The sequence below is a fragment of the Typopeltis vanoorti genome, chromosome 7, assembly GCF_054136105.1.
Source record: "Typopeltis vanoorti isolate ZY-2024b chromosome 7, IOZ_Tvanoo_1.0, whole genome shotgun sequence".
NCBI classification, from domain to species: Eukaryota; Metazoa; Arthropoda; class Arachnida; order Uropygi; family Thelyphonidae; genus Typopeltis; species Typopeltis vanoorti.
The window spans coordinates 26785380-26806560 of record NC_143555.1 but is presented as its reverse complement, the minus strand read 5'-3'; the positions used below and the strand labels follow the sequence as shown (position 1 = coordinate 26806560).

General features: G+C 36.2%; 1 protein-coding gene across 3 annotated transcripts in view; it reads right to left on the bottom strand.

Moving 5' to 3' along the window:
- The window catches only part of Epg5 (ectopic P-granules autophagy protein 5), a 923436-nt gene that overhangs the window by 469674 nt on the left and 432581 nt on the right, over positions 1–21181 (bottom strand). For all 3 annotated transcript variants that reach the window (XM_090395201.1, XM_090395199.1, XM_090395200.1), the window contains exons 20-21: positions 20698–20928; positions 11493–11726 (exon numbers count right to left, since the gene is read on the bottom strand). In XM_090395201.1, the coding sequence (XP_090251327.1) occupies positions 11493–11726; positions 20698–20928 (465 nt within the window). The remainder of the gene's footprint in view (positions 1–11492; positions 11727–20697; positions 20929–21181) is intronic.

Here is a 21181-nt window from a genome sequence, read left to right as displayed (position 1 = left end):
ATCCTTCTCAAATTCCAAGGTGAATTTGATTTTCTGATGGAAGGAATTTATCTTTGTTAGAAAGTCAAAAAGCACTGTTTTAGTTTCTCCAAATTATAGAAATATCATCAACATACCTACACCATACTAATGGCTTAGGGTCTAATTGGGAAAGAATATCATTTTCTAGTTTGTCCATGAATAGATTTGCGTACGACGGAGATAGGGGCTGCCCATAGCCAAGCCAATTTTAGTTGTTCGTATATAGTGCCGTTCTATTTATAGAAATTAGATTTGAGGCAATGAGTAATCACTTTGTTATCTGGTTGAGACGGTTTAGAGTTAATATAATTATCATACAGCAAGTTGAATTTATCATTTTGCATCATTTTGCTGTAACTAATAATAAACCTATCTAAACACATTTTAACAAAACCCGAGATCTCAATTCTCAAAAAGGATTCAATTTTGCCTTAAAACCTACTACTATTCCTAAAATAGAGTTCATCGGCAACTCAGAAAAAGCCATCTCATTGCTTCCCAATAGCTAATGACTTAAGATTAAAAAGCAGGATTATCCTTTCTGCTCCGTCAAGATCTCCTAACTCTAACCAAATGGAAAGAAGAACACTACTCAAATTAAAGAATAATAAAGACATCATCATACTTAAAGCTGACAAAGGCAACAATACTGTTATCTTAAATACAAAATATTATGAAGAAAAAATTAAAAATCTATTATCAGACACATCTGTCTATAATGTTCTCCGCACAGATCCTACGCAATAAAAACCATAACGACACAAATGAACTATTATGTGGAATGACTAACTGACCTATAGACTTAACAAGAAAGCTAATATCCATGCACACGTTGACTCCAAGATTGTATGGTGTTCCTAAAATACATAAAGAAGGTATACTATTACGTCCAATAGTTGATGGAATCTATTCTCCTACTTACCAACTGTCTCAATATCTAGCCAAGATTTTATAACAACACATTCACAACTCGGACTCGTTTATTAAAAACTCACAACATTTTATTGAAAAATTAAAAGACATCCCCATCTTTGAAGATGATATACTAGCAAGCCTTGATGTCACATCTTTATTTACAAACATTCCAGTTGTGAAGTCATCAACATCTTAGACAACTTGTTCCCAAGAAACATCACTACTTTGTTCAATCATTGTTTAACTTCTATTTCATTTGGCAAAAAACAGTATACAAACAACTTACTGGATTAGCCATGGGTAGCCCCCCCCCCCCCCCATCCTCCTCCTTGTGCTGACTTATTCATGGAAGACCTAGAGGATAAAATCTTATCTCAAATTACCCCAAAACAAAAAACTGGGTACAGATATGTTGATGACATCTTTATCATTTGGAATCACACAAAAGAAGAACTAATGGATTATCGCAACCAAATCAATAGTTTCCACCATACCATCAAATTCACATTAGAAATTGAAAAAGATGAAAAACTTCCATTCCTAGACATCCTAATAAAGAAACAAACCAATAACAGTATCAACTCTGTGTATAGAAAACCTGCGAATACTGGACATTACCTCCATTTCAACTCGTCACATCATATATCCCAGAGACTTAGCATTATCCATATGCTTAAGAAAAGAGCTATACATTATACAACAGACCAAGATGACTTACAAAAAGAATTAATTACAATATCCAGAGAGCCATCCTTAAATGGTTAACCAAAAAGACTCTGTAACAAGATTCTCTTTTCGGATATACCACAAAGACAATGCGATGACACCCAATACATCAGTACTATAACTATTCCATTTGTCAGCAGCATTTCCAAAAAATTGGCTACCTTCTAAAACCAAGCAATATTAGAGTAGCATTCAAGCCGGTCAATACTATTCAGAAAATTTTAAGATCACCGAAAGACCCTCATCCATTCTACAAGTACTCTGGAGTATATAATATACTGTGCTCCTGTGGTGTTAGTTACGTTGCTTCGAAACGAGACAGAAGGAACACATAAGATATGTCAGAAACAACAGACAAGATATTTCAGGATTTTCTTGCCACTTTGCCTCTACCAACCATATCATTGAGTGGGATAAGTCATATGCCTTATATAGAAGAGAATTACCATTCCAGAACCTTCAAGGAGGCTGCTACGGTAGCCCGTTCAACAGGAAACCTAAATAAGAATCAAGATCTAATCCCACCGGAAATTTGGAAAGCTTTAATCAGATCACTAAAACATCGAAGAAATGAAGTTTCACGCAAATTACATTATGTCTCGCAACAAACAAATCATGTTCCCGAGACACATGCATTGCCTCGCACAATACTAATTTTGAATGAATTAGAACTGTCAGTTAAAAACCTAGTCTGTTACCTTCATATAGCTTACCAATTGTATTCCCTGAAGATGCCGATAGCAAAAATCGATGAAACATGTAGGACAATAAATTAAAACTCACTTGACTAACCTTCAAAAAAAGTTATAGTTATTATACAAGTAGTCAAGAAAGAAAATCACACTATGATATCAGGATTGTTGAATACTGATTATGAAGTCACACTGAGAATTTATAGACTGCATATCTTATTAGTAAACAGGAGAAAGAGGAGTGATATGATTGAGACTTACAAACTTTTGAAAGTCATATAGGATTTCAGTTAACAGAATTTTTAAATTTATGGAGGATTCGGAAAGGATGAGGGCATCCTTGGAAGCTGCAATTGAATGCTGCTAAGAAAGGGGTGAGGGATAGATTTTTCTCTTATAGGATGGTGCATGATTGGAATGGATTGCAATTAAATGTTGTGTGTGTGTGTGTGTGTGTGTGCAGGCAGTGTAAATGAATAGTATGATAGCTGATGTATGTAGCATGTGGCCTCCCTCGATGAGTCCCTGACTCCCTGCAGGTCTCTCTTAATAATAATATACTGAATTCTCAAAGTGTTTTCTTAGTCCTTTCCACAAGAGTAAGAGATACAACACTAATCAACAGAAAACAAGTACTACATGAATGAAACAAAGATTGACAGTTCCTAACCTAACAACAGAAGTATATATAGTAAAGTAATTTCTTCAATTCCAATCACTAAATGAGCAACTGTAAGCAACTGCCTTGCTTTCCTTAGACAAAAATAATCCTGAAAATCTGAAAACGGAAGCATATCAATTGATCTTTATCAGACTGTATGCCCATGCACTTCTTAACACGTTCATTGCCAAGCTGAAAATTGGAATTTTGTGTGGTGGCCAAATTTTTTTTATTTAGTTAGCGACGTCCAAGCATAATGCGCGATTGGCCGTTTGGCGAGAACTTGCATTACGCGATATCGCGTGATTGGCAATGAACGTGTTAATAAAACTTCCATTCGGTTCCTGAATCTTACAGAAAGACTCAATCTATATTATTCCAAAGAGTCCAAATTATATCCCCTTCCTATATACCAGCTGCTATTTCCTAGCATCTTTGCACTGGCAGTCAAGATACAATGTGTGAACTGTCCTATGAACTGCATCCCTACATATTTGAGTTATTCAATCTCATGCTTGCTGATATCAGTGACAATGTGTGCCTTTATTAGAAGTATTAACTTCTTATAACTTCAAGAATAATAGTTTGCACTTTTTTCAATATTGTCTTCATTATACATCTATATTCTTCCATACAATAAGAATTAATTTTCAGTTTAAGATTGCTCAGTTAAAATGTCAACAATAGTAAGCAGTAACATGTTATCACGTACATTGATCTAAATACTACAAGTGAATTTATTTCTTATTATTTGCAAGATTTTTATAAATAAACAAATGATTAAGGCAATGTGTATTTTACTTGAATAACTCTTCAAGAAAGTTGAGATATGAACAGCTTATAAATCTAGAGTATGTCTTCCAGTCATCATCTCAAACATCCAACAGCCGCACTATGAGTTTCCTTCGATGCCAGAATTTGCTGAGAGAGGACTACCAAAACAAGGAAAGGATTTCCCCTTGAATGACAGGAGCTTCTTACTGAATCAGTTAGAAGTCATTATGCATTTTTGATTTTTACACTGTGCCAATTTGATCATAAGCTTCTTTGAAAATATCAGCAATAATTTGCAGTTCAATTAAGAATGAGAGAAAATAATACTGTCACCAGCAGCGTTCTATGTGATATTTTCAATGTTCTTGTTTTCCTTCAGTCTACTAAAATTCAAGCTTCCCTGACTATCCTACAACTTATTTCAACACTTGGAATAAGTTTTCTATCATTGAGGACATAAATTACTGAACAAAAAAGAATGTGTGGTAAGAAACAGCCAATTTTAATGACTGATTTTTTCATAGATGGGTCTCCCAAATGGTCAGGTTCTAATCCCACTTGCTCAGTCATGTTGTCATATAATATCAGTCTTAAAACAGGAAAAAGAATTTTGCCAGACAATATTCAAAATACTGATTTGTGGCTTTTCTGTAGGTACTTCCATGGGCACTACACTATTTAATTAACATCCATCATTCCTCTAGTTTCGTCTAAGCTTGTTAAAAATTAGTAGGAGCTGCGAAATGTTAACTTTAGTAGTCCAACAGCAAACCCAATTAACTTACTTCCCTCTTCCTTTTTCATATCATCTACAATATCAGTATGTTCCTTCTCTCTTACCACTTGCTAATGCACAACACCAATTAGCACTGTGCTACAAATTCTGCAAGATGTCAATAAATCACAGCATATGAGGATGATACAAGGCTGAGTGTGGTAGCTTGCTCCACCTTTGCAAGGAGTTGCCCGGTATCCACTTTACCCCCAGTCCTGAAGATACTTTCAGGCGCAAACTTTGTTTGCACACACACTTGGATAAAGGATTAAACTAAATTTATTATAGTCTGACGAAGTGAAAAGTTAACTTTCAACATGTATTATTAATTGCTGCTATAGATTGGAGGATCCAGAAAAATACATAGACAACATGTATTAGCAGATTAACATAATGAATGCAGGCCAAGTAATGATAATGGGAGACTGACTATGGTGACATATAATGAAAGGAGGAAAGGGCACATGCCATAATTATTATTATGGGTGACTCCAAGGAGTCCTTAGGCTCATCGACGGAGGCCCTAAACAACATGTCCAGCACAACTATTTGACATTCATGCAGTATCTATCATACTTTGCCTTGAACTCATTGACTGTCATAACACCCACAACAGACTCTGGCAGCTTACTCCACTCATTCACCACTCTAAAACTAAAAAACCCCAGCTCTAACACCCTTACTAACCACACTCTTGCCCAGCTTCCATGGATGTCGCCTAGTCCTCTCACCACCAGTCCTGTTTTCAAAAATATCCTCTGAATTAATCCTATGGAAACCCTTCAGCAATTTGAAATATCTCAATCATATCTCCCCTTTTCTGCCTATTGACCAATTTCTGCAAGCCACAAATCTTCAACCTGTTTTCATAAGGTTCATTCCATAGACCTACTATCATCTTGGCCACTCGCCTCTGGATCCTCTCAACCTCCTCCCCATCAAGAAAAAACCTAGGTGACCAGATCTAGGCAAAGTAGTCGAGATGGGGTCTTATCAAGGCTCGATACAGAGGAACAATAACTTGCTTATCTCTGCTCGTCAAAGTATTCTTCAGCATCCAAGTGATTTGATGAATTGATTTAGCCACTTTTGCAATGTGCCCCCCCCCCAAACTTTAAATCCCTATCCACCAACACTCCCAAGTCCCTGGTATCATCAATCCCCTGGAGTACAGTTCCACCAATGTGATATACTGCTGCTAATCTTTTCACCCCAAAATGCATAACCTTACATTTTACCACATTAAATTGACATCCGTTCTCCTTAGCCCAGACCTCCAATCTATCCAAATCATCCTGCAAAATTTTGGACATCTTCTGCATTCACTACTGCCCTACCCAACTTTGCATCATCAGCAAACAAATGTACCGTTCCTCTCAGTTCCTTCCCTATATCGTTAATGAACAAATTAAACAGCAGTGGTCCAAGAACAGAACCCTGCGGTACACCACTAGTCACAGGCTGTTTTTTTGGACTCTACTCCTGAGTAACCTACTCTCTGGTATCTCTCCATCAACCACCAAAGGCCTTAGCCAGGTCCAGTAGTATCACTGTAAACCCTTTACCCTTATCCAGTTCAGCCGTCACTGTGTTATAAAACCTAGTAATATAAAGCAGGAGCTGCAAAAAAAGAAAGCATTATGGAAGGAATGTACACAACAAGGTCATGAGCATGTCTATGAGCAGTATAAAGCACAAGAAATACTGGGTAACTAGTATATGGTAAGGAAGGTTAAACCAGATTTCGAGAGAAAATTAGCTAAGCTGGCCAAAGTAAGAGTTTTTCATTTTGTAGCAAGTAAGAGAAAGAATGGTTATGGAAAGGTAACTTTTCTAAGTGCTGATGGTAATAAAGTGACAGAAGTAGCTGGAGCAAATGGGAATGGATATAAGGCTGGTGGCATCAGATATAAGGGATCAGACATCAGAGGGTGGAGTATGGTGGAGTGGAATCAAGGTGAATGAGGGTGACAAGTGGAATTTTCCAGCGTTCTGTATTAAGATTGCTACTCTTTAATTTCTACATTAATGATATAGCAGAAGATTTATTTGCCATGATGCAAAACTAGGGAGTGAAACAGTTGATAAAGGTGAGTGGATATCTTACAGGATTATTTAAATAAATTAGCAGTGTGGGGAAAGACAATGGTTATCAATTCAGAGTTATAAAATGTAAGGTAATGCACACAAAGAAAAGATTACACACTTCGTATCATATTGATGGTACTATTTTACTGGAAATTGATGAGAATAGGGATCTGGGGATGATGGTGGATAGAGATTTGAAATTTGGAGGACATATTGCAAGAGCTATCAAAATAGATCAGAGGATTACTTGGATGCTGAAGAACACATTGACAAATAAATATAGGGAGGTTATTATCTCTCTTTATTCAAAACTGTGCACAGATTTGATCAGCTGCATCTGAGGTTCACTCAGAAATGAGTGACAAAGCTGGTGGCAAGTCTGTGGAATGTTCCCTATGAGGATAGATTGAGGGTGTATGGGTTGCAGAGTTTAGTCGACAGGTGGAGGAGAGGGAATATGATAGACTCTTATGATAAGTTACTAAAGGGATTCTATAAGATTAACACAAAAGAAATTTTTCAATACATGGGCAGTAGGAGGAATATAAGGGATCACACTTGGTAGTTATCTAAGAGTGCGGTTAGTAAGGTGTACAAGACTAGGTTCTTTGCTTGGAGAGTGGTACATGTGTGGAATGGATTGCGAGAGGTGTCTCTGTGAACAGGTGAACAGGGAGATGTATGATAGGTATGCCGGTCTGGTTGACCGAGTGGTTAGCATATCCGCTCTCCAGCCAAGTGGATGCGAGTTCGAATCTCCCCTAGGCATGATCCACCTTCATTCATTCAAGTATAAATACACTCTCCCAATATGGATTGGATCGGCAAGGGAGTAGTAGACCCAACCCTCCTGCAATGGGAGAGGCCTTCACCCTGTAGTGGGTAGAAAAAGAGGCTGATCATCATCATGAAAGGTATTGTGTTAATGAATAGAGTGGATCTCCCAGTCTTTTGACTCCATAGAGTTCCTAGATAAATAATAATGATGATAATGTTTATGTAAATTAATTTTATCACCAGTTATGAGAGACAATTGGCATCTTGTTTAATATATACCTGAGGTGGCTCGAAAAACCGGTGTTTGGTTTCTGGAAAATGGTTTCCAATTATCTAGCCTAAAACTCACCATGTATTAATGTGCTAGAAATTACAAATTTTCATGGATGGGATGTATGAAAAAAGGAAGAATAGCAGTAGTCAGTCTAGGTAGCTTAGAATGACTGTTGATAAAGAATAATAATATTACTTGTTAGTTCAAATGAATGCTATGCACTATGGGCATAGCCTTCATTAAATATTAAAAACTGTAAATTGTAAGTCTTGATATGGCTAAAGGCTTTTGTTGCAATAGTGGACAGAAACTGAAGCCAGTATACAAGAAGTGGGTGCAATTGACAAGTGATTACTAAAATTAAGAGAAAAAATGTATGCATTTTTCTGTAATTTAACTAATCATTTGTGCTAATCTAGTCACACAAACACACACACATACAGAAGCCAAAATACTGTCTTGTATTATTACAAAGTAATTTGTTCTTGACAGATTACTTTGTTTAAAGTGCTAAAAATTGCATTCTTTAGGGAATATGTTAACAAGAAGGTTGTTTCACAGAAATGAAACTGATGGGATGGAAAATGGAAGTTCAGTGAATCAGCAGTTCAACTCTAAGAGGATAGCTGAGTAGCTTTTTGATAACATTACTGAAAGTTTATCAGAAGTGAGAACCATGACAGATGGCTCTTAGGCTAGGTATATTTGTGATTTGTACAGAATAAGTAGCCAGACAAAAGAAAAGTGATGCTTTTAGGAAAAAACCTGTGCTAAGTTTTTCGAAGCTGAGGATGCCACAGAAGCGATGTGATGATTTTGCCATAAAAGTCTAGAAGTAAGAGTCAGTCTGAAATGAGAGAGAGCCCTGATTATTAAAATAAGCATTATCACAGCCACAAGGAGAAGAAAAAAAAAAGCTATTTTTTGTGAAGAAAAAAAACAAAACTGCTTTGGAAGCCGACACAGTTGCAAGTACTTCATTCAAGAATGGCATAGAGATCAGTGTTTATGGTATTTATTGTAGATTATCTTAAAGCTTGATGTTTGTTTAGTGCAAAGTTTTTCAAGTAGGATGAATGGAGAATGTTGTAATTAGCAAACTGTGTTTTAATTCTACGATCACTGAGAGAAGATCATTTATATACATATATGAGAAAAAGAGTGGATTAAATGACAGTGCTTAGGAACATCTGCATAATTGAAAAATCTGAAATCTGAAGAGAGAATAAACTCCATTACATGGAAAAAATCCAAGAGAAAAATGGCAATCCATATATGAAGACAGCTCATAAGATGGCAATTTACTTAGAAGATATTGATGCAGAACCCTATTACAGCCTTGGAAATATCTATTGGGGACTAGACATTTCTCCAAACCTTTCCAGGGCACATGCCTAGAGGTGAATAATGTAGGCAAGGTGATTTGCAGTAGATCTTGACTGGCAAAATCTATATTTGTTGGTCAGTAATTAGCTGTCAGTTCCTCAGGTATCAAAGAAGTTGACAAAGATTTGGATGTACATACTTCTATGATGTAGGATGGATGCCAGCTAAGTAGGATATAAATGTACAATTAATATGGAAAGAACTGGTATTAATTCAGAAGCACACCACTAAATTTATACAAGAATTACCATCTGGGTGATGGCATATGGACAGAAGTCATTCAACAAGAGCTATTGCAAGAGACCAGAAGGCATGACTGCCATTCCACAGGCAGCAAGTTTAACCATTTAAACCTTTCACAGCCTTTGTCCCATTAAGGATGTTTTGCAAGCAGTGTGTTTATCAGTGTTGACTGTGAATGAAGCTGAGATTTTAACTTAAGCTGTTGTATTTTTCCATGGCTCACTCTGATACAAGTTTTGGAAAAACCAATTGAATATTGTTGTAATCTTGGGAATCTTGAATGGAGCGATGGGAAAAAAAAGCCCCCATTTTAACATGGATAATTTCTGTAACAAGATTACAACAGGTGTCTCAATCTGGAGAAGAAAGAGTGGTGCTATCATGGAAAGGAAGAGTATAAATTTATGGAGATAAGATATTCTTACTGTTTGAGTGAAAAAAAAGACATGAGATGGTGAGTGGCCTAGGGTAGTATGTTCCACTAAGGGTGAAACTTGAAGGAGAGCATGACTTGAACTACCAAGAGTGGCAACTTCCTCTTGGTAGTTGACTAAAAAATCTTCCTGGTTAAGAAATGATTCAGAGTACTGGGTGAATAGAGAGAGGTTTATCAGGAATTCTGCATGAAAGATGAACTTTCATGCAAAATTCACTGCTTACAGTAAATACAACTATTTCTCTTCCAGCTTAATCAGTGAAATTGGTAAACAGAGTCCAGTTTGAGTTGTGAACAATATGAAGTCCCTAAAGAAAATGAGTTGATTCCCTGTTAGGTTGGCTACAATGGAAGAATTAAAGTTTTGACAATAAGAAGTCAAAGTAGTCAGAATTATTTTTGAAAGCAGATGATTGACACATAGTGATGTAAGGAAATTTCAAGCCACAAAAGGCCAAAAAAAGAGGGATTCAATATTAGACGACATCATCTGGAAAAGGATATCGGATCATATATAAGCACAGGTACCACATCCTTGTGGTGGAAATACACATACAGGGTATGTGTATACCCATAGTCCATCTTAACTTTGGACAGTTAAGATGGACTGTGGTTGGCAGTAATTCAGTATCTGGTCAGAAAGAGGAGATCAGATCATATTCACTTCAAAAACATTTATACTATGTTTGAATCCAAGCCAGGAAAGTTGCAAAAGAATTTATTGCTGATTATTATCCTAATGACTACAGCATAGAAAAAACAAGATGCCAAAAAATAAAACAAAACAAAAAGCAATGGACTCTAATAATATCACAAAGTCTTAAAGAGTTCCAACTGACCAGCTCTTGTTGAAAACAGCGACACCATATATTATGGTTGGCACTGATATGTTATATTCTAGTCTTCTACTGGTTGTTGAAATTATAACTCTTAATACCAGAATAGGCAAAAGATAAAACAGATAAATTCAGAATGTCATGAAAAAAAAAGGGAGAGAGAATAATGTTTTTAAATTTTGAAAAAAAAAAAAAAAAAATAAAAAAAAATAAAATTTTCCTCCTTATGTAACAAATTATAGTGATGATAATAAGTATTTCAACATATTAAAATACTAATGACACAAACCATGATATATTCATAACTTCTCCTCCGAAGGCAAAGTATATTTTATAAACAAACACAAAGAGGAAAATTATTTCAAAGCATTTTGTTTTATTTTTTTTTTATAGCTAGAAGAATAAAAATAGTTTAGCTTTCATAAAAAGACAAAAGCACTTGTAGTGTACTTGAACGAATACACCACATACTCACATTCAAGCACAGCAGTAATAAAAACAGAATTTTCAACTTAAACAATATCGCTAATTATTTTACAAAAAAACATCATTCCACACAGCAAATTCATTCTAATATCTATTCTATAAATATATATAGATCCATTCTATATATTCAGTAAGCGTGTCGTTATAATATCATTTCCCTGAGCATTATCAGAGCAAACTGAATTACTAAAAGTGCACAGACAAAAAGTTAAACATGATATTAAGAACTATTTCAAAAATAAAGTTTCAAAACCTTTCCATGTGTTCCATATATATGATTTTAGATTAATTATCAAAAATAATAACTAATTTTAAGGTAACTTTTGAGTGAATAAATGGAAGAAAGCAAATAGTTAAAAATAATAGCACTGTATGAATGTTACTTGACAATGTAATCTTTACCTTAATCCCTGACTCAGGAGATAGATGAGAGTCTAATAATAGTTCCCTCATCAAGGTTGTCCAAAACTCATCCAAATAACAAAGTCTAGTTTCAGCTTGAAACACATACCATGCAAACCATGGACAGTAGCCTGCAGATATATCTGGTAATAATGATGGCAGAGGTGCAGAGCTTTGTGATGATATAAAAAACCAAAATGAGAAATTCTTCACAGGAGGAGAAGCAGATTTTCTCTTAAAAAGAATGGAGCAAAAAGAAGTATACCATTAATTTAATTTTCACCCTTAACATATGACAGAAATATAGAAATACTAATTAGGAAAGGTGTAAAATACCACATAACCATCCAATCAGATTTGGGACAATTCTGATAATTCTCAATGGCTATGAGATTAATAATATTAAATAATCATAATAACTAGAATAAAATGATTATCATAATCATAAAAGTTATTTTGTTCTGGTTTTGTGAGTTTAAAAAAATTACTAATTATTGCAAATAAAAAAAATTATATTGTCAGTTTATTTTATAACATTATTAATAATACTGTTTGAGAAAGAGTACCAATTCAAACAAACATGATACAGGTAAAATCAGAGCAGTACTAAAAAAGAATGGCAGTCTGTAATTTGGAAAGAATTGTTTGGTTGATATTCTTATTATAATAATAAACAGAGTCAAAAGACTCTTTGTGGTAGGTTTCACTTAGCAAAGAGTATATTATCAATCTGAATTTAATCTCATTTATATTCCCAACATTCGCATCAAATTCCAGCAATGCACCCTACTCACACATTACTCACCCTGTAAAATCAACACTGCAATCTTCCTCTTTCACAAAACCATTACATCACTTGCAGAAATATCACTACTCTCTCCTTCTCAACTTGCACTTTATGTATAATCACTTAGGTATTAATCAAGTTTAACAAGGTAACTTAAATGGGTAGTTTAAATGCCCAATCATATCAGATCGTTTTGACACATATTCACTAAAATTTGCAAATTTATATTCCCTTAATCTCTCTCTCCGTAATCAACATTTGAATCACAATGCTTGGTCATTCATCTTTTGCATTTCCTCCAGATTATGTATCACAATGGCATCTAAGAGACCATATCTCAGCACAATACAGTCCATGTATGTCTGACCAATAACTTGCATTGAGGCATGACTTCCTTTATTCCTCCGTACTTGTCAGTTTCCTTCTTTTCATAACAGCAGTGCAACATTTGCAATGCATCCTCTGAACTTAAGCCCAGTGATGACAATCACCTCCATATCTCAAATCTCATTTGTTTCTTGAAGTCCAGTACTACCAATACAGTACACAACTTCATACTTTCTGCACTGGAAACATCAACACTTATTAACATTAAACCTTTAATCCCACTCATTTACCCATGTTTATTGAATGTTTAGGATTATGTTTATTATATCTTCCTGAGGATAGTAATTCCTTATCACTCTCATCAGCATCATTCCATGTAACTCTCCCAACATTGCATCATCAGTAAGCAATGAATATGCCCCATGAAATGTCATTAAAAAGTAAGTTAAACAGTAAAGACCCAATAACAGAACATAAGGAGTTATGTTTATATATATATATAAGTGCCCTCCCTCAGTCAGTCCATTGACTCCCTGGAGGTGTCACATAATAATAATAATAACAACAATTTGTGATTGTCTGTGAAAATACTAGTGGTGGTGGTCGGCGGTAGATGGTATTAGTACAGATGTGGTTCAATGTAGTTGGTTGATTGAGTGGTGAAGAGAGAGAGTTGTAGAGCAAGCGCCCTCCCTCGATGAGTCCATGGACTCCCTGGAGGTGTCACGTAATAATAATATATATTGGGCACAAAAAAGTAACCCCCATTACAAAGTATGGGGTTACTTTGGACTTGCATCAGTCAAATTGTGAATATGATTTGAGATAATAGAGAGAATGTAATTAGTTTATAGGAGGAAAATCATGAGTGAAAGCACAGAATCGTAGTGAACTCTAATACTGATGGATAAATCTGAAAAGAGTGAACTACCATCATTCAAAGTGAAAGAACAGAAAGGCAACTAATGTGCAAAGGACAGAAAAGTCTAAGATGATACATACAGCTAAGAGCTAAAGGTTTATCCAAATCTCATTCTTGCTTTGATCAAGAAGTGAGTAAGGTTGGCTGGAAAGCATGCTACTCATTCTCTGCGGGAAACAGAGAATAAGAAACCATATTGGTCTTCACTGATTAATCAGTCTGTCTCCAGGTAATGTTGAAACTAGCTGTTGATATTCCTTTCCACTGTTCAAAGAGGATTCAGGTGAGGGCAATGAGAAAAAAAAACGTAAATGGATAATTTGATATCTGGCTTTTTCTGTCATTATTTGGAATAGGCTGTATACAGACTTGCATCAACCAAAATGTATAAAGAAGATGCCAGACAAGAATAACAGCATATACACAATACAGGGTGCACAGATTTTCAGGACAGTTTGCTTCCACATCCTCAAGAAGCAAAGGAGACAAGACCAGGGCACAGTAATTCAGGCGTGTTCCAGAAGTTGTTCAACAATGTCAAACAACAAAGTTGGACATCATTGAACAGCTTCCTTATCTCTACAAGGTAGTGTGTTCTTCAATAGCCAAGCAATCTTATGAGTTACCTTAGCAATATATCCTCTAAAATTCAACTCTCGTACAAACACACCCCAAATCTCTAGCTTCATCTATTTTCCTGGAGTAAGTTCCATCAATGTGGTACATAGCTTATAATCTATTTATTCCAAAATGCATAACTTTATATTTCTCCACATTAAAATGACACCCATTATCTTTTGTCCAAACTGTCAACCTATTTAAATCATCCGACAAGCTATTCACATTGCCTTGATTCGCTAATTCTCTACCTAATTTTACATCAGCAAACAACTGAATATTTCCTTTCATATTATTTCCTATATTATTTATGTAAAAATTAACCAGTAGGGGTCCTTGAACCTTGCAGCAGACCACTAATCACCAGCTTTCACCTGGATTTTGCTCTTATGTATACCACTTTCAACCATTATTTCCATTATTCAATTTAGTTGTCACATTATTTCAAAAGTGAGTAAAACAAGACCTACATTTCATAAAGCCTTGCTGCTTTCCACAGAATATCATACTAAGTTAGGGGATGAACTTCACTGCCTGGTGTGAGACCACTGCCCTACTTATTGGAGGCCTTTTTTTTGGAAGTTTATTTTGCACTTAGTTAGACTATGTTAAATTTAGTTTAACCCTTTATCCAAGTGTAAGCAAACAAAGTTTGCGTCTGAAAATATCTTCAGGACTGAGATAAGGTGGTGCAACACCAGGCGACTCCGAGCAAAGGTGGACCAAGCTCTCATCACTCCTAGTCTGAGTATCTCCCATAATGCGAAGCACATCGCCTTGCAGACATGTATACTGCTATGTCTGCAAGGAGATGTCTTTACAATTCTAGTGGTTCTTATAAAATTATTCTAACATTTGTTACCAGATTTAATACAGCAAAGTAAGTTATTATATTAATTTAATTACAAGTATTTTATGTAAATTTAATTTTCCATGTAAAATCGACATAGAAAAAAATTTACTTCTAAATTTTTTTATACGAGATTTTACAACAGTAAGAGCTAGTATCTTTGAAAATGAAAGAAAGTGCTATAACACTATGAAATAACAATATAGGTAAAATTTTTTTAGTTTTCTTTTCATATTCTTTAAATTATCAATTTTCCTTACTATTAAAGGACAAATACTAGCACTTTTGTGTGTGTATATATATATATATATATATATATGTGTGTGTGTGTGTGTGTATATATATATATATATATATATATATATATATGTGTGTGTGTGTGTGTGTATATATATATATATATGTATAAAAAAGCACCATATACAGGGTGTTCGGGATAAATTTGACAGTTTCGTAAGGAAAAAGAAAATCTTCTTTGTATCTATTAAATTTAATGAATTGACAAAAAAACATTACAGGCAGAGTTAATTACAATACTATCAACAAGATTTACTCAAAATAACCACCATTAGCATCGATCACAGCTTCAATTCTGCTTCGTAACCTCGAACAAGCTGATGCTACAGTCTCCCTGGGAAGGGCCGCAAAAACTGTTTTAATTTTATCCATTAACTGGGCTTTTGTATTACTGGAAGTGCGATTGGTGTCTTTTTCAACTGCGCCCCATACAAAATAATCCATGGGGTTAAGGTCTGGGGAGTTTGGAGGCCAAACATTTGGACTGGTGAAGTCGTAGAAATTTTCAGACAACCATTTTTGACTTTTCCCAGAGGTGTGGCAAGGGGCCGAATCCTGCTGCCATACATACGGCCTACCATTGGCTACCCTTGTTATCCAGGGCTTGACTACAGTTAGCAACTCCACGAACAAAGCCCGAATTCCAATGCCAGGGTTCTTCAACACCTGTTCCTGCAGATTTGCGAGGAATTCTGCTGTACGAACGCAATCAGATCGTCTGCTAGGGATCTTTCTTCTTGCTACATCCTCGTAGTCACCATTGCAAGTCTCTAGTTCATGCCTGATTGTTTTTACTGTATTCAGGGAGCATTGGGCAGCAGTCGTAATATCCTTATTTTGATGGCGGGCACGAATCATCATGATACAAGTTATTCTCTTCCATGATTCAGGTGGGTTCCAGCTATCCATCCTTTCTGACATCTTGTATATGAATGAAGAAGGGTCCAAACTTTTAAATGAAGAGAAGTGTGTGTTAATACATGTAACTTACGGAAAAATATAATTAATTATAAATATGTCAAATTTATCCCGAACACCCTGTATATAGTGGCAGTACCTTGGATTATGAGTAACTTGGTCTGTGAGTGTTCTGCAAGACGAGCAACATTTTTTAATAAATTTTAACTTGATAAATGAGCGAGATCTTGCAATACGAGTATTACCTATATGCTTTGTCTGCCGAGCATCACATGATCACAAGCTGCTCGGGATTATGGGTAAGCATCTCGCATGATCGGTGTCCGTCGGCATACCTCATTAGTATAGTCAACATTTGTGCTAGCGTTGTGACCACGTGTGGGCATAAAGCATTTTTTTTGTGTCCAAATGTAGTGACTGTTCTTTATTTACTGTACTACAACAATGGGTTGAAAATGAAGGTGGTAAGAAGAAGGAGATGATTACGGTGGAAGTTAAGAAGGAAATCATCTGGAAGCACGGACAAGGTATGCAAGTGGATGCCATCGCAAGATTTTATAAGAACTCTACGTCAACGATTTGCACAGTATTAAAGAAGAAAGAAGAACTAAGGTGGCTAGATGTAGCAAAAGGAGTCACGAGAGTATCAAAGCAATGCCCACGTATTCTGGAAGATGTAGAAAAGTTGCTTTTGGTGTGGATGAACGAGAAGCAACTAGCAGGTGATACTGTGACGAGAACTAGATCTGTGAGAAGGCAAAGGTCTTGTACGCCGACCTCGTAAGTAAACTACCAGGTACGTCTACAGAAAACAAAGAAAGCTTCAAGGCGAGCAGGGGATGGTTTGGTAACTTTAAGAGGAGAAGTGGCATCCATAGTGTTGTGAGGCACGGAGAGGCTGCGAGTTCAGACGCAAAGGCAGCTGAGGCGTTCCTTACAGAGTTCCAGAAGCTCGTGGTTTCCAAGTATTACCTGCCGCAGCAAGTTTTTAATTGCGATGAGACTGTGCTTTTTTTGAAAAAGATGTCAAAGCGGACTTACATTACAGCAGAAGAGAATGCAATGCTCGGTTACAAGCCCATGAAAGACTGTCTCACCCTTTGCTGTGTGCTAATGCAAACGGTGATTTCAAAGTCAAGCCCCTGCTCATGTATCATTCTGAGAATCCATGAGCCTTCAAGAAATGCAAGGTGCAGAAGAGCCAGTTAAACTTTATGTGGAGGTCCAACAGCAAGGCTTGAGTCACTCGTATCTTGTTCGTTGAGTGGATTAACGAGGTCTTTGATCCTGCAGTGAAGAAATATCTTTTAGAAAAAAAATTGCCACTCAAAGTCTCGCTGGTTATGAATAATGCTCCTGCTCCTCCTCCAGGCCTTGAGGACAACTTACTGGAAGAATTTGAGTTCATTAAGGTCAAGTTCCTTCCTCCCAACACTACTCCATTACTCCAGCCCATGGATCAGCAGGTGATTTCGAACTTTAAAAGCTTTACACCAAGGCGATGCTTCGAGGTGACCGAAGAAACTAACCTTACCCTTAGAGAGTTTTGGAAAAATCACTTCCACATCGTAAACTGCATCAAGATCATTGATAAAGCCGGGGATGGGGTCACGAAGAGAACCCTTTCTGCTCAGAGAAAACTGTGGTCTGATTGCATCAAGGGGGTTTGCTCATGAACAGGAGCTGCTAGTTGTCGATGAAATCGTGTCCTTGTGGAAGACCATGGGACTGGAGGTGAATGAGGATGACATTCAAGAGCTGGCAGAGGAACATGGCCAGGAGTTTACCAGCGATGAACTGATGGATCTGCATCGCGAGTAACAGCAAGAGGAGGAGGAGAAAAAGACTTAAGACATCCCTCTCTTCAAATGAGTGTGTAGAATGTGGGAAACAGTGCAAAATTTTGTAGAAAAGCACCACCCAAGTAAGGCTGTGGCAGTGCGAGCGATGAATCTGTTTAACGACAATGCAATGTAATTTCCGTGAAATCCTCAAAAGGGGGCAAAAGCAAGTGTCATTGGATAGGTTCCTTGTTAAAGTTGCACAAAAAGAAAAAGAGTAAATAGATAGCAGTGATTCCGTTAGTGACAATGAAAGTCGTCCTACCCAATACAATTATTGTAATGTAATTAATAAATTCGATTACTTTATGTATATTACATTTAAATAATAAAAATATAAAAACGTATACATATATAAGGTATACAAAAGTATATGTATTTTGTATTAATCATTTTAATATGAATATTTTTGAGTTTTGGAACAAACCGTCTGAGTTTCGATTATTTCTTATGGGGAAATTCACTTTGATATACAAGTGCTTTGGATTACAAGTACGTTTCCAGAACGAGTTATGCTTGCAAACCAAGAACCATTGTATTACAAATACACAGTGGCTATAAAATTAAACTCCCCCTATTCAGAGCCTAATGTATGTAGCTCAATCTAACAACCAGAATGTCACTAAATTTGGTAGGGAGACAAATCAAGACACGAAAAGAAAATTCTGCAAAAAAAATAAAATAAAATAAAAATAAAAATAAATAAATAAGTCTGCGCGGTTATCCTAGTGGCTATGCGCTTCGAAACCATATGCCTGGGGAAGGAGTGTCCTAGGTTCGATTCCCGTCGGTGACGTGAGGAGCTGAAGGATCTTCCTCAGCCATAGCCAAGTTAGCCAGTCTTGGGCGTGGACAGCAGGGTTTTTTCCCCAGTTTATTCTGGGGTTTTTCATCCCACAAAGCAGGCAAACTGGCCTTGAGAACTCAACACTACAGGCTATAGGATACACCGGGGCATAAGGCTGACCACCTTACCCTGTAAACGGAGTGAGGTCCGATGATCATGGACCCTCGACACTGCAAGGTAAAAGAGGGTATAAGGAAGAGATGACATGATGACATAAATAAATAAAAAATAATAATTAGTTCGCAAGGTCGTCAATACGGGGATACAGTGATGTAGCACAGGAAGGCGTAAATTTGCATATCACAAAGTTGACCTAGTTTCACTAGGTCAACTTTGCTGGCATCATAAGAGCTATAAACTAAAGGGAAAACATTACAGACCTATTTCTATTGATAGTCATGTTCAACATGCGCCTCATTTTACCTTATCGCACATTACTTGTTTTAAGTTATTTTACCTTAACAAGTGCAATGCATAAGATACTGTTCATGAGTTTAGAACCTGCCAGAAATTGTGTAAAGCTAATGTTAGCTAATGCAGTTAGATAGATGATTCAGAAGTCTGAAGAAAAAGGATCTTTGGAAGTTCGACCTGGTAGACGATGGAAACCAGTGTCACCGTGGGTAATAGAAGAAGTTGCCACTGTGAGATTGTAAACGGATTACATGAAAATTTTGCTGGTAGTAGCAGTGCTAACGGAGTAGCGCCACAACTGGTCTTGCACAAAATTATTACATTTTATCCATACAAGTGATTATGATAAGTGACTAACATATGATCTTACATTTCTTGTCAGATTAGAAGTTGATAATGCTTGATCTTGGAAAATTCTGTGAGGATATGAGGCACATTTTTATCTGAACGGACTGCAAATATCAAAATTGTTGAATTTGGACTTCTGAATCACCCCATTCACTCCAGGAACTCCCAATACTTCACTGTAAATAACTCTTTGATGTGGCTTCACATCAGATTTTATAATGATGCAATTCTTTTTTTGAGGACATCTCTCCAACAGGACCAATAACTTGTTCCATTACTGCATGTAAATATTGCAATATGCTGAACAGTTACGTCATTCTGCAACTTAAGCAAAGACAATGTCATGAAGAGACCATTTTTATGTACCTCCCCTCATTGCACAACTGGTACAGCAGCTTCTATGGCATCACTTCACAGAAGAAAGCATGATTATCCCCCCCCCCCCCCCCACACACACACACTGAGTTGTGCAACAGGCTTGTGACAACACTTATGATCCAGTAACTGTAATACACTATATTACAGTTACTGGATCATGTAATACCGTAATTAATGTGCTAAATTAAATTGATATTAAAGCTTTTATTGCTATATTATAAATGCAACACATAAAGGTAATCTTTCATTTCACTTTAGTCTTCGTTTTCTTTCATAGTGCACTTTAAAGGAATAACTCACAGCACAAAGAGCAATAATTAAACAACAGGTTTAATCAATTTCAATATTCCGTCACAGTCACAGCATCAGGAATGAATACAATGCATTGTATTCATCCCTCCAGTGGTGACTTTTCAATTTTTTTTTTTTTTGACCCTGTGTAATCCTTCTTCTCACATCTTGATTAGACTCTCTACCAAATCTGGCGGCATTCTTTGTTAGACTGAGCTACGTAAGGCTCTGAATAGGTGAAGCTTAATTATGGCCACCCTGTATGAACGTATATGCATATGTGTATTATTAATTCATTAATTAATAATTGAATAAACTTCTTCTGTAAATGAATAAACAATTAATAAAGAAGTAGATAAATGCTTACCTTAACAAATTCAAATATCAAATCACTTAGTTCATTAATAGTATACAGATTCACAAATGCCATCATAGCAACCTGATCGAGCAAATAATAAACCTGGCTTGCACCATTCATCTTAATAAAATGATCCTGTTTTTCTTCAGTTTCAAGGGTTCTTAGTAAAACACGGACCCATAGCTTAAGCAATAAACATGCAGCTTCTTTAGCAGACTTTGAAGCCAAGTTTACCTGAAACTAAAGTTAATGTAATTTGAATAAAATACTGTCTTTGAATATGGTAATAAAACTAGATCAGGTTTTAAATTTACTAGAGTATACAAAAGAAGTGCATTAATACACACATTGCATTTCTGCAGTATTTCATAGATGGAATGAAAGCAAAAAAGAAGAAGTTGGCCTGGGAAATATGAAGCTGGAAAGTATAGTTAATAAGCAGTTGTTTGTATTTTTATGCACTTAAAGGGAAGCAGAGAAATATTGAAGACCA